The sequence below is a fragment of the Mytilus californianus genome, unplaced genomic scaffold (assembly GCF_021869535.1).
Source record: "Mytilus californianus isolate M0D057914Y unplaced genomic scaffold, xbMytCali1.0.p SCAF_7, whole genome shotgun sequence".
Taxonomy (NCBI): Eukaryota; Metazoa; Mollusca; class Bivalvia; order Mytilida; family Mytilidae; genus Mytilus; species Mytilus californianus.
This window is the reverse complement of record NW_026262723.1, coordinates 2964057-2978646: the sequence shown is the minus strand read 5'-3', so window position 1 is coordinate 2978646 and position 14590 is coordinate 2964057. Positions and strand designations below refer to the sequence as shown.

At 33.6% G+C, this 14590-nt stretch overlaps 1 protein-coding gene across 3 annotated transcripts in view; it reads right to left on the bottom strand.

Annotated features, from left to right (window-relative positions):
- Positions 1–8250: 8250 nt before the first annotated feature.
- Positions 8251–14590, bottom strand: part of LOC127710115 (protein PFC0760c-like) — a 41101-nt gene continuing 34761 nt past the window's right edge. For 2 of the 3 annotated variants that reach the window (XM_052215859.1, XM_052215857.1), the window contains exons 4-5: positions 13751–13832; positions 8251–12270 (exon numbers count right to left, since the gene is read on the bottom strand). In XM_052215859.1, the coding sequence (XP_052071819.1) occupies positions 10974–12270; positions 13751–13832 (1379 nt within the window). In that variant the 3' untranslated portion in view covers positions 8251–10973. The remainder of the gene's footprint in view (positions 12271–13750; positions 13833–14590) is intronic. The other variant, XM_052215858.1, reaches the window with a different exon arrangement.

The window sequence follows — 14590 nt, the reverse complement described above, 5'->3', positions numbered from 1 at the left end:
CGGGCAAAAATATTGGCTGTGAAATAAAATTAGTTTCAACTCAAATGTATTTATTGATTTAAACTGTAATTAAAAAAAAAGGATAATTCCTCACTAGAATATTACATGATTATATTCATACTCACAATCAGGAAACATATACAATTTCTACCTTTTCTTTGTACTGTTGTGTCACCTAATGTCTATAACACATTTTTAAAATATTTTCCAAATTATAAAAAAAAAGTCCTTACATCACTAAAACTAACCCATAAATGAAATGCTGAAAAATGAAGTCATGCATCAATAATAAACATTTAATTTACACTGACCATACTGACAATGAAACTAATTTTTGAATAAAACTAATCAAGGGATCATTTCAGCCTTGAGCACTTTACACTATTCTAAATTTGTAAGAGAATGATAATCCCTTACTTCATGATAAGTACTCGCTAACGCTCGTACTTAATCATGAAGAAACGGATTATCATTCTCTTACATATACAAAGCAGACTAATCACCTATTGTTCTGCTGATATCCTTTTATTGGTCATACCAGTCATTACAATATTATATGATTAATACTTGAGGGGAACATCTCAAATATTTTACCTAACATTATTTAATTTAACATCTTCTTTCTGTAGCAACGAAAAACAATCCACGTCAAAATCCAACACTATGTTTGGTTTGCTGAAACAAAAAGTTTATTTATCCATAAGATAGCTACATCCTACGTATCAGGCCTTAACAAATTTTCTAGTTGCACAGGTTTGTCTGAACTCAGACTATTTTTCCTGTGTAGGCAGAGGCTTGTTTGTTTCCTGTGTAAGCAGAGCCTTCTTTGTTTCCTTTGCAAGCAGAGCCTTGTTTGTTTCCCTTGTAAGTAGAGCCTTGTTTTTTTTTCCTGTGTAAGCAGAGTCTTGATTGTCAAATAGTTAGGGTTAACCCTAGTTTTTATTTAACTTTTTTATTAATCCTTTCGCTTATTTTGTAGTATAGTATTATATTGGTTTTTTATAAGAAGTATGAACTTTGATTCTGTTACGCCTTTCCTCAATTTTTATAGTTCGTTTGATTATATTCTTAATCATTTATGTGTTCCAGTTGAGGAGGATTATTCATCTTTAACCTTATAAGAGCTTGTAAGAACTTTAAACATCGTATCATCGTTGCCTTTCCTTTTCTTACACGTATCTCGAACTGAATATTGCAAGGTCATTCCAGAACTGGAGAAGTACAAACGTCATCTAGGACACAATTCGTGGCTAACCACAGAGTGAGTTACATTTATAACTTTGTATTTGATGCCTTCAAATCGTTCTTCACATAGTTGAACTCTTTATCCGTGACATACTGGAAACTTCGCCTTTAATAACTGCAGCCTTATAATTCAGTGGCGTAGCTACCATATCCAACTAAGTCAGACATCACGTGACTTTTGTGACGTATACTAGCCGCCATTTTGTATTATATTGCCCCATATAAAATGCATAGGTGCTTCAATAAAGTTTAGCTTTCTCATGAACCTGACCCGTTTTCTAACTTTTGCAAATCAATCCTTGATATTCAAACATATTTCTATCAAACAATGTTGGTCCTAACAGTTTAATTTTTGATTAAATTCTGTCACTGGAGAATCGTAAAAACATGTACTTTTTCTCGTTATTTCTCCGTTGACTCAATGCTAAATGTACCGATACCCATGTCTACTTGTATAACAAATAAAGAAATTCCGTTAATAAAAATAAAACTTTGCAAATCGATTAAGTATATTCAAACATATATCTGGCGAAAAATACTATTTAAAACAGTTTAATTTCTGGGCAATTTCGGTCAAAAATCGATTTAAAAAAGTGAATATTTCGGGATTTTTCAAAATGGCGGATGATGTATATGGAAATGTTGCATCAAATCGAGGATTTGTATAGTAAGACTTTCCTTGATTTAATTTAATTTTTATGTAGAATCTCTGATGTTTCTGTTATTTTCTTTGGTGATATTTCGATATGATTGATTTCAAAATTTATTGATTAAAAAAATATTATTTTAAGTGTGACACGGGAACATTTTATTTTGACAGATATCCAGGATGTACTGTTACCAGAAAATAGTTAACAATAAAATTTTATAATAAAATTTTTCTCTTCTTTTCTTAAAAGGTTTTTTTCCTGTTTTCTGTATAATTTATCTTTCTTTAGAAATATATTTATACATTCCTTTTTGAACAAAAAAATATTTACGTCCCAAGAGAGAAAAAAATCCCAACAATTATTATAGATAAATATTCCATACCTTCAAAATCCCATCACTTGACGAACAGGTGAACTCTGACTTTGGATGTAATGTTACATAACTGTTACAATATATTGTCAGGTAGACGTGCAAAGCAAAAGCAACCAGGTGACATTAAACATCCTGTGTATACATGTATTACCAGAGTTTAAATTTTGTGATATACAAAAGTTTTCATAACTGTAAAAATAAATATCTTCTCTTCCCCGTGTCAAACCAGAAGAAGTATGTATCATAATAAACTTTAAGAAAATATGAATATTATAAAAAAAAATCTTTAAAAAATAATTTTTGCTTTAAAAGATAATCAAATTAATATTTATGTTTCTATAATTATTTTAAAGAAATATTTTGATTCAAATTTTAATTTAAATGGATTTTGTATTATTTCGTAAAAAATTAAACGAGATTTCATTGAATATGATTTTATTATTTATTTTTTTAATTCAATATTTTAAGCAAAATCCAGGCATTCAATAAATCGATATAAAGTTAAACTTGTGTAAAAAAAATTGTTATTGTATACATTTCAACAGAGACATATAATACAATTGCTCTGATTTCAACAACATTGTTTACCCGACAATATTTATCGACAGAGTTATCGGTCCTGAATAGGACTGATATAGTTGGGTATGCATTGACGCAACGACGCACCTGCGTGCACAAACGAAATGGCAAAAAGAAAAATCATAAAAAATCATAATAGTTTCTTCTCGAAATTAAAATATGGGTTGCGCGATGGGATATTTATCCATCTAAGAAACCAGACCAACTCTGTGCAACATTGGAGATGACGTCGAAAGAACTTTACCCAGATATATTCTGTGTTCTGCAAATACTTCTCACCATGCCACCCTCATGCGCTACTCCTGAACGCTCTTTCAGCGCTCTGAAACGCGTAAAAACGTATCTGAGATCGACCATGGGACGAGAAAGACTTTCTTCACTTGCAGCAGTGCAAGCTGCTGCACGTTCATTCTGATTTTGACATTGACACTAAAGAAGTTGTTGACACGTTTAACAATGCTAGGCGAAGGAAAATGTTACTCTCCTAAAGGACCTCGGTTGTTAACTTCAGTCTTACATACGAAAGTCACATTCATATATTACCAAATTAAAAATTTATTGTTTTAATTGCTTTGTTTTCGTATGTTAACATATATATGTCATGAGATGATCCAGTTCTCTAGCCCTTTCTTTCTCTGAAGCATAATAAATTGGCGAGCATTGCAAAGTTTTTAGAATGATTTTTTTAGTCAGTTTTAGGTCTTTGATTTGATATATGGCAAAACACTTAACTGTGCATACTTCAACTTCAAAATTACCCTCTCTGGTTGCTGAACATCTGGGGCTTTATCCCCAGACTTCCTCGGGCGCTGTCCTGGACCTGCAGGGGACCATAAGCGGCCCTCGGATCCCTTAAACCAGAGCTTAGTATCTTTAAACTAGAAGGCACAGTCAGGACAACGACATTTTAACGGATCATTTAGCGAACTTTTGTAGTAAATTCTGTCTCACAAAAATATGTTTCTTAACTATGCATTCAATTAACCATGATTTACCCTAATCAAAAGAGATCAAGGCGCTCACTAGTATATGGAATTGGAACAACAATCTTACCACGAATATTGATTGATAGGCATATTATTTGTTTGTGTCCGATGGACCCGCATGCACCTACGAACGAGTCGACCGACAGTCCAACCATCATTGAATAGTTTTGCATTGATGAATTGGTTATATGACCTTTGAGGCGCATCTTTTTAACCATCTGAGATCGAAAAAAGATTCATTTTCTGCAAAAAAAGGGTCAAAAAATTTCGGAAAAACTTCTGTGTGCACAGCATTATAAGTCTACCTACGCCACTGATTATTTCGCGTTCTATGGACCTTGCTATTGTCTACACTTGACATTCATACATTATAACCTTAATTGAACACATTGTAAAATTGTATTTTATTTTGTATTTTCAGCTCTTTACCATTCGTTAGATTGGTTTTGAGAATAAATTTTCAGCACCTGATAGTCTTAATGCTTGAGCCCAATCGTGGTTATACTTAATGGTCAGGCCATTACACTGAACAAGTTATCATATTGTATAAATTTGACGTCAATCATCTTAAAAACTCACACAACCTCGACGAGAAACACAGCATGCAGACAATGTTATTATGTATTTTCGCTTTTGATTAATGTATATGATTATCATGCTGGTTTTTTAATTCTAGTCTATATACTTAAATAATGGGGCGTCCGTTTGGATGTGCGGGATGTAATTATACGCATTCAAGTCCAGTCGGAATGGGGATGTAAAATCTGACCCCCGTGCAGGGTGCGTGAGTCTTCAATCTTCACTTTTATCAACCTTGGAACAACTTTGTAAAAGGTCCACAGGTAGTCTGAAGCAGAGCAAACTATCCGACTCGTTTCGAGTAGCAGTTTTAATTCCTTGCTGCTCATCCTGCTTGACCTACCTAGCAGAATTTACCGATTGTGTTTATTATTAATTTGTTCTCGTTCTGAATATTCGTGAAATATTTGCCACTGGACACTTTTAAGATGAAAAATTTAATAATCGAAAATAATGTCACTTTCTCCGCCAGTTATAAACTATTTAGAAACATGCTAACGGCTCTCTAGCTTACCTTTCTCTATCCTTTCTAAATATTCAATTCAAGTTTACTTAATATAGTCTATCATTTGGCGTTAACATATGGCAGAAGCGGATCGTTGAGTTCAAAATATTTTTTTGAAAGATGTGAAAAGCATCGGAAAATTTTACTGACATGGAACTGAAAACATGATTTTAAAGTTGAACAAATATTTTTTGTAAAAACTACTGAGGAAAAATTGTACTATAGTTACTGAAGTTTTTTGGAAGGTATATAGCTATTCGCAGGATATAACTTTATAAGCAACGAAAAGAGTGTGATGGATAAGTTGATTTGGCATTTTCAACTACATTTTTTTCAGGAATGTTGACTTTTAATTCACGTCAAAGCCTTCAGTTTTACTTGTTTCATACAGACATAACAAGCTAGTGCACTCAATATTATTTTTCGTCTGTGCCAATTTGCTAATTTTTTAGATCACTTTTGTTTTTATCTTTTTCTGTCTTTCCTAGTGTTTTTATAAGTACATTTAGTCTGGTGAAGGTCAACATTGTATTAGTTGATTCTAAAATATATGAAATTGAGAATGGAAATGGGGAATGTGTCAAAGAGACAACAACCCGACCATAGAACAGACAATAACAGAAGGTCACCAACAGGTCTTCAATGCAGCGAGAAATTCCCGCACCCGGAGGCGTCCTTCAGCTGGCCCCTAAACACATATATATACTAGTTCAGTGATAATGAACGCCATACTAAACTCCAAATTGTACACAAGAAACTAAAATTAAAAATAATACAAGACTAACAAAGGCTAGAGGCTCCTGACTTGGGACAGGCGCAAAAATGCGGCGGGGTTAAACATGTTTATGAGATCTCAACCCTCCCCCTACACCTCTAGCCAATGTAGAAAAGTAAACGCATAACAATACGCACATTAAAATTCAGTTCAAGAGAAGTCCGAGTCTGATGTCAGAAGATGTAACCCAAGAAAATAAACAAAATGACAATAATACATAAATAACAACTGACTACTAGCAGTTAACTGACATGCCAGCTCCAGACTTCAATTAAACTGATTGAAAGATTATGTCTTCATCATATGAATATCAGGCACAATCCTTCCCGTTAGGGGTTTAGTATCATACCATCATAACATATATAAGAAGAACATAACCCGTGTCATGCCAACAACTGGTTTTTAAATAAATGTGTTTAGTGCCGATGCAAAGACCCTATAAGTGAATCAATATTAAAGCCAAAATATGCAATCTTTAATGACCTGACAACAGTATCGTAACTATATCCCTTTTTAATAAGTCTATTTAAAGGTTTTGTTAGCTTCAGAGGTGAATACTGACATTTTTGTGCTTTATAAAGAATATTTCCATAAAAAATTGGATGTGAAATACCTGAACGTATGAGAAGTCTGCATGTTGAGCTATATTTACGAATGATGTCCTTATACCGATGATAAAATTTAGTAAATGTTTTGACTAGTTTGTGATATCGAAAACCCTGGTGTAATAATTTTTCAGTAATACATAAATTTCTCTCATTAAAATCTAAAACATTGTTACATACACGAGCGAATCGTACAAGTTGAGATATATAAACACCGTAACATTTATTTCTAAGTAACGGTGTGATATTTGAAAGTTGAACTGACAAAGAATGTAATAAAAAGTCGAAAGATATCAAGTAGATATAATATTTAAACTAATAAGTCAAAGAAAAACGTAACAACGCTTTGCTCCTTGGGAAAATAAAACAAAAAACCGAAAAGACGAACAAGTCCACAAAACACTACATAGAACACTAAAGAATGAGCAACACGAACCCCACCAAAAAAACCGGGATGAACTGCAAATAAAAACAAAACGAAAACGACAAAACGACGAACAATAGATATAAGAAGATGTGCACTATATGAGTGCCAATGAGATAATTCTCCATCCAAGTTCACAAAACACTATACAAAGAAAAGTAAGACGAACCCCACCAGAAAACCGTGATGAACTCACTTTCCCCGGAAGGGTTAGCAGTTCCTGCTGCACGTGCGGCACCGGTAGTGTTGCTACTGCAAGTACAAATCTGGTGACAAGTCTCATTCAGTTATGTAACAATCATGAAGGTCAAATAATAATTCGTGGAGGCGTCATTTGTCCATTATTCTGTCAAAATATTCTGTGCATCATTTCAGTGAGTCTATGTAAGAATAACACGTATAGTCGTCTTTGTTTAACCAGGTTCCTTGAGAGAGTGAGAGAGAGAGAGAGCAAACGACAAATATGATATGCAGCAACAAACGACAACCACTTAATTACAGGCTCCTGACTTAAGACATGCGAATACAGAAAGTGGCGGGGTTAAACATGTTTGCCGGCACCAAACCCTCTCCCTAACCTAGAACAGTGTTATAACAATGCAACATAAGAACAAACTATAAAAATCAGTTGAAAAGAACTTAACTCACATCAGATCGGTATAAAGCAGAAACACATTTGTATCGACAATACTAAAGATTAAAAATAAAAAAAGAACGCCATTAAATCTTATTTCTTTGTTCCAAATTGCTCTACATAGAGGCCATGTTTTGCTGTATGTCAGCCATTGCTGTCATTGTGATATTTGTGTTTGCGAGAACTCCTGCATTGTTGAAGACCGAACGGAGACCTATATTTACTTATATCCATGTCAGTTAGTCTCTAGTGGATAATTGTCTCATTGACAATCAACCTCAGCCCCTTATTTTTATAATTCAGGTGATTCGATTGCCCAAGTAGTTTAAATACAGTGATTACTAGCCTGTCAACCCCCCCCCCCCTTTTTTTAATTTTTTCTCAAATGTGACATCATCTAATATGTACTTACATGAACAACATGACGGCTACCCCATGTGGAGCAGGATCTGTTTACCCTTCCTGAACAACTGAGATCACACCCGGTTTTTGTTGGGTTCGTGTTGCTCAGTCTTTAATTTTTTTCTATGTTGTTTTTTGTAAAGTTTTTGTATCTTTGTCGTTTTTCCTTTTATGCCTTGACGTTGTCAGTTTTTGTCGACTTATGAAATTGAGTATCCCTTTTGTATCTTCCGTCTCTCTTTTTTGTCGAGTGTGATTCTGAACGGCGCTCATGACATGTGTCGGCTTTGATCGTAATTTAAAGGGGTTGGCAGTTTTCCTGCCGGTTGTCAGTGGTTCTCTTCGGGTATTTAGGAGGGCTTCCTCCACCAATAAAAACGTACCATCATGTTTAATATAATGACGCTGAAAGCGGCGACAAACACCAACAAACAAACCAACGAATTTTTATGATGGGCGAGTACGGTCTCAAGGAGACATCATTTGGTTAAGATTTACAATTAAACAAATTTAATCAAAATTTATGTTACAACGTATATAAAATAATACTTTAATGTTCATCTGCAGAGTTTAAGAATACTGTATGTTATTCAAGTCTCCGACAGTGTATTTGCAGCTTAGTATTTCTAAGCCACGACATCGTATATTAAACCTAAATTACACTTATATATAATCATATTATGGCTTACTCCTGCCTGTATCTATTTTCGTATTTTCCAGCACATTTTGCCATGCAATATATATATTCAATACATTGTTTATTGTTTACTTGTGTTTGTATTTAGTAGCAATCCGATTGTTGGCCACAGATCAAAATTAAATTCCTCTATTAGTTCTTAATAACGTTTTGTCTCATTAAAAAAATATGCACCTAGTCTTTTTGTCAAATCTTTTGTGTGTGTAATGTACAGTACTAGTCCAAAAATATATCCAACATTCACAAAGATTGCACTTTAACATCTTATAAATATAGCCAATACACATGCATACCCCAGGCCACGGACAAGTCAAGAGATGTTCCGAAAACTATAAATATAACTTTTTTGCACCTGGGTTAATCACTCTTTCCATATCAGAATCAGTTAAAATACAAGATCCAAAAATTTATTTCAGCTCTCTTCTTTCATTTCCACCCCATTAAAAACTAAGAAATGAATTAGAAAGGGAAAGACAAAAATATAGAAAAAATACACTTTAATTAAAGGGAACTATATGAATTTTGTAATTGTGGTTCCCGGTCTGTTTGGATTTTATACTAATAAAATATCTTGTCTTATCTTATCTTATCTTATCTTATATACGTTTCTGTATATTTCGTGCACTTCGCTTAAGTGCATTTTTTTTTGTCTTGACGAAATTTTTTTCGTTTCGTAAATGAATAATTACAATCTTTATACACTGTTTCTGTAAAGTTACATAAATGATTTTTTTAATGTGTATATTTTTACCAACAGAAATATTGATAAACTTTTCCGCATACGTGAATCATTTTTTATATGAAAAATAATGTTCTCGTATAGGCAATACTCTATAACATGACTTTCAGCCATTAATTTAGTATTTGGTATTGCAATTATTGAATTAGAGGGTTATACATTTTGATTGACAATGAAGAGATAGCGGAAAGAGAAAATTTGTCTGTACGTAATTTTTCAAATCTTTTAATTACATTCAATCGAATGTAAAGCTAAAAACAATAAATGTCAATATATATTTTTGATAAAACATTCAATTTGGTTAACATTCCTATTTATCACTTTCAACATATTTACACCTTTTTGATCTGTTATATAATATCATATACTAATAAAATAAATAAAAAAATATATATATACATGCATATATTGCTGAAAGAAAGTTGTTAAATGATTATTTAAAGAAATTTGATTTAAAATTAGATTGAACTATGTTAATCAATTAAAACAATTATAATTCTCCCCTTGTCAAAAGATGTCTATGCTGTTAATGCAACGCACAAAAAGACATTCATATCTAGGAAAAATACTGTCATGGCAAATAAGAATTTGTTTGGATAATACCCCTGGGGATCTTTATTATTCTCGGTATTTTTAAATTTTAATAAAATGACCCCAATGACCAAGTCAGTGATGCATTAGAAAAGTTTTGTAATGACAATTTCGATTATATATTGTTTACGGATAGAACTTTGATCAGTTGTGTGGAGACATTTCACACATTGTTGTCAATATAATGGAATTTTATGCGACTGTCATACAAGTGAGAGGTTTAGCTAGCTATAAGACCCATATGAGTCCACCATTTTCTACATAAGGAAATGCCTGTACCAAGTCAGGAGTATGACAGTTGTTTTCCATTCGTTTGATGTGTTTGAGCTTTTGATTTTGCCATTTGATAAGGGACTTCACGTTTTGATTAATTTTCCTTGGGGTTCGATATTTTTGTTATTCTACTTTTTAAGCACTTTACGATATTACAGGAACAAAACATGTGGTACACTGACAAGTTCATGTCATGGCTGTTCAGAACATATACCATGGCTGTGTAAGGGGTGTGAATATGGACCAGTTTTGACCATGCATATGGCTGTGTAAGGGATCCGGATGTGAATATGGACAAGTTTTGACATATTTGATTATTCATAATATTAAGAGGAAAGGGGGAAGAGGGTACGACCCCGATTGCTGAACTAATAAAAAAGGGCGCATTTAAGAATATACATGATTTAAGAGTGGGGAACTGAACTATTTTTGAGATATTTAGCAAATCATTTTATATGGTGGTGTTAAATGATCCCCGGGGCAAATTCTATACATTTGAAGGCGCACTTGAAATGTCTTGACATTATGAGCAATAAATTTGATTTTGAGTGGACATGAAAATGTTCCCTAAATGCAATTATTTGACCTTGAGGTCATCAGTCAAAGTTGAAGGTCACCTTTAATGATTCACAACAAATCGTCCAAAATACGGAATAAACCCTATGTCAAAAGGATGAAAAAGGTTATGAACGGACAAGAAATGCCCTAAATAATCAATTATTTTGACTTTGAAGTCAAAAGTCATGGCCACACGCCGTGTGACACATCGTTGTTGTATAATACGTCTGCATACCAAAATCCATGAGAAATCCTGTGAGAAGAACAAAATATGGAAGTAGAAGAAAAAGGAAAAAGAGAGAAGAAGAAAAAGAAGAGAACGAAGAAGATTTCTTCTTAAAGGCAATGCAATAAAACATTAACAATTTTCCGGTAGTTCCACTAAATCATAATCCTCCCTTTCAGTAGGTAGTTCACAGTGGTCATAATTGTCATCGGTAGACGGTCGGATAAAAAACCTCTTCTTTTCACTTGCATGTTGAGTCACATCGTAATCGCTTTCTTTTGTTGAATCATATATATCATCAGAAGTTTTCTCATGTGGGATTGTACTCATTGCACAGTCGTAAGTATCATCTTCCGCGTTTTCTTGAGACGTTTTATTGTTATCCATTTCATCATTATGATATATAACATCATCATCATCTTCTTGCTCGTTGTAATAAATGGCATCTTCAGAAACTGTTTCTAATTTGTTTGGAGTTTCCTTAGAAACCTCATAGTGATCGTCTGCTTCTATATTTATGTTGTTTACATGTGAAATATCGGATTTTTCATTTTTCGTCTTTTCCTCGACCTTTTCGTCGTTGTCAACGGGTACGGCAAAATCGTATACGTCATCATTGTCCGTTTTTGCAACTGCAGAACGAAGTGATTCAGTACATGTTTCACTGTTTACTGCTTTTATGGAATCTGATGAAGATGCAGAAAAAGCATTAACATAGACTTCATCATCGTCTTCTAGATATTCTTCGCCATTTGTCTTTTCAATTTCATTTGATTCCTTAATCTCCAGATTTCCAGAGTTCTGTTCTAATTTGTGTTTGTTTTCAATATCAACATTGTTTACTGCTTTTGTTGAATCTGACGAAGAGGCAGAATAAGCGTTAATATAGACTTCTTCGTCGTCTTCTATTATCTCACCGCCATTCGTCTTATCTCTTTCATTTGTTTTGTTAAGCTCCAGATTTTCAGAGTTCAGTTTTGATTTGTCTTTGCTTTCAGTGTTAACGGTGTAAGAATTGTCATTTTCAGTTATTTCAGCACGTTTTACAGACTTTGTATATACGTGCTCCACATCTCCGTCAGGTTTTATATATGGTTTATCAACGCCCTCAATTTTCGCTGAGGTTTTCGGCTTAGAATGTTTTTCGTCTAGGTTAACATCAATTCCAGAGTCGCTGTTTCTACTGCCATTTTCGTCTTTTTCGGCATCACACTTCTGCTCCCTACCAGTTAAGTCTTTACTACTATCATTGTCTTTTCTGTTGGACAGAAAAGTCTCCTCATCAATCATATGGTAATTTTGATTACCATCTGATATTCTTTGAAGATCGTTGCTGGCCATCTTGGATTCTCGATTGTCGGAAAAAGCCATACTTTCTGTAAATGCTCTACTTTTCACCTCGTAACGTTTGCCTAATGTTCTGTTTGACCTAGAACAGATAGAAAAAAGTAAAATAACAAAAATACCGAAATAGGGAAATTCAAATCGGAAAGTCTATAACCTATAACATAATTCCAAGATTAAAGTCGACAATTTGAAAAAAAAGGATGGCCCTAATACGCTTCCGTATATAACAGATAGAAAGAAAAATGGTGATTAAATTAAACGTTAACATACCGCTGTTGTCATATAGGCCAAGAAAGGATTTTGCACTTTTTTTAATTCTTGAATGCAATAGGTTGCTAGTGGTTTTCATCGGAATAAATTAACATAATAAATAACAAGTACATTTTCTCAAGTTTTATACTAGTTATTTCGGTTTTGAACGGAATTTAGTTGCTTTTCCCTTTTGAAATCATCTAGTGAGATTGTAATATGACTATCAAAGTGATAATACGAATGACAAAATAATCCATAGATACATGTAGCATGTGCAACATCATGGACAGTCCGTAAACTTATCGTCTTGATAGCTATATGTCGACGTTTTACGCGTGTTGCGACAGGTGATTATTTATAATTACATGGCATTGAGTTATTCCCGGTACCTAAGAACATTACACTTTTATGTTGATTCTTGTGATTTGTGCCGTTTTGATGAGGTCAGCTTTTTCAGCTGATGTGTACAATTTTCTTGTGATGTGCTGTTTCACCACTGTCCCAGTTTATGGAGATGGTTTTGCGCTCGCTAACATATTTTTTAACCCCGTTCGTAATGTGTGCCTGCCCTAAGTCAGGAGCCTGTAATTCAGCTGCTGTTGAGGGTTGCTGTCTGTCATATTTTTTCTTTTCGTTTATTGTTTCATCATAAATCAGGCAGTTAGTTTTTCAAAATTGTGTTGTTTTACATTTTGTCATGTCGGAGCATTTTGAAGCTTACTCTGTGTTGAAGGATTTATGGGGACCTATATGGTGTCATGTCAGAGCATTTTGAAGCTTACTCTTTGTTGAAGGATTTATGGGGACCTGTATGGTGTCATGTCAGAGCATTTTGAAGCTTACTCTGTGTTGAAGGATTTATGGGGACCTATATGGTGTCATGTCAGAGCATTTTGAAGCTTACTCTGTGTTGAAGGATTTATGGGGACCTATATGGTGTCATGTCAGAGCATTTTGAAGCTTACTCTGTGTTGAAGGAGTTATGAGGATCTATATGGTGTCATGTCAGAGCATTTTAAAGCTTACTCTGTGTTGAAGGATTTATTGGGATCTATATGGTGTCATGTCAGAGCATTTTGAAGCTTACTCTGTGTTGAAGGATTTATGGGGACCTATAGTTGATAACACCAACATCATTAGAAATCTTGTGGATAATTGACTCATTGGCAGTCATACCGCATTTTTTTTTTTAGGGTTGTTGATGAAATTCAAAATAATTCATTACAGTTACATGTACGATGACATCTGTTTTTTTCTTGCATCCATTAATAATAAAATTATCAAAAAGTGCAGGATATGTATATACTTACCTATTCTTGAACTTAATGATGGCTATAATAACCACAAAAATAACCAATGATACACCACTTGCAGCACCGGCTATGATTGCTACTAATTAAAATGTAATATGAATATTTATTTATTCCTTTCGATTGTTTAATAGACTACTAAGAAATATTAAAAACAAATCATACTACAGAAAAGCGCTTCGGACGCATGAAATTAATAACGTGTTGTTTTCATTTTTTACAGCACTGGGTCGATACCTCTGCTGGTGGACTATCAGTCCCCGAGGGTATCATCAGCTCAGTAGTCAAGATATGATTTACAACAAACCTTTCTAAAATTTTCCGTTTATAAATTTTGAAATTACAAAGAAACTAAGGTTTCAACTCCCTCAGGCAAAGTTGACCTTAGATAAATTTGGCTTTTTTTAAGTACTTTTTGATCGTATAGCTCTTCAACTGTTTTGGTTCTTAAACATCCTCGGCTTTCAAATTTTCGACATTGAGCGTTCCTGATGAAGGTAAATCCAGAAAAGCGCTTCGGAAGCATGAAATCAATAGATGTTGTTTTCATTTTTTTTGTCCCGTCATATCCTGGTTATGATCAAATTCATCATTTACAGTTACAACGTATAATGTATAACCTCGATCTCATTTTTTGTTTTGTTGTTTGTTCGCTGTATGCCTCACGTATGCCTCACATCTTCTTTCCTTCATATATATCAGAAACATATATTATATGAGAATTTAGTTTTTTATAATGTAAATTATTATATTTATTATGTGTAAATTAAATTGAAAATTCCGTGCACTAGTGATTGATTTGATTTGATTTTTGGTGTTTTAAAAAACCGCTTTTGGGCT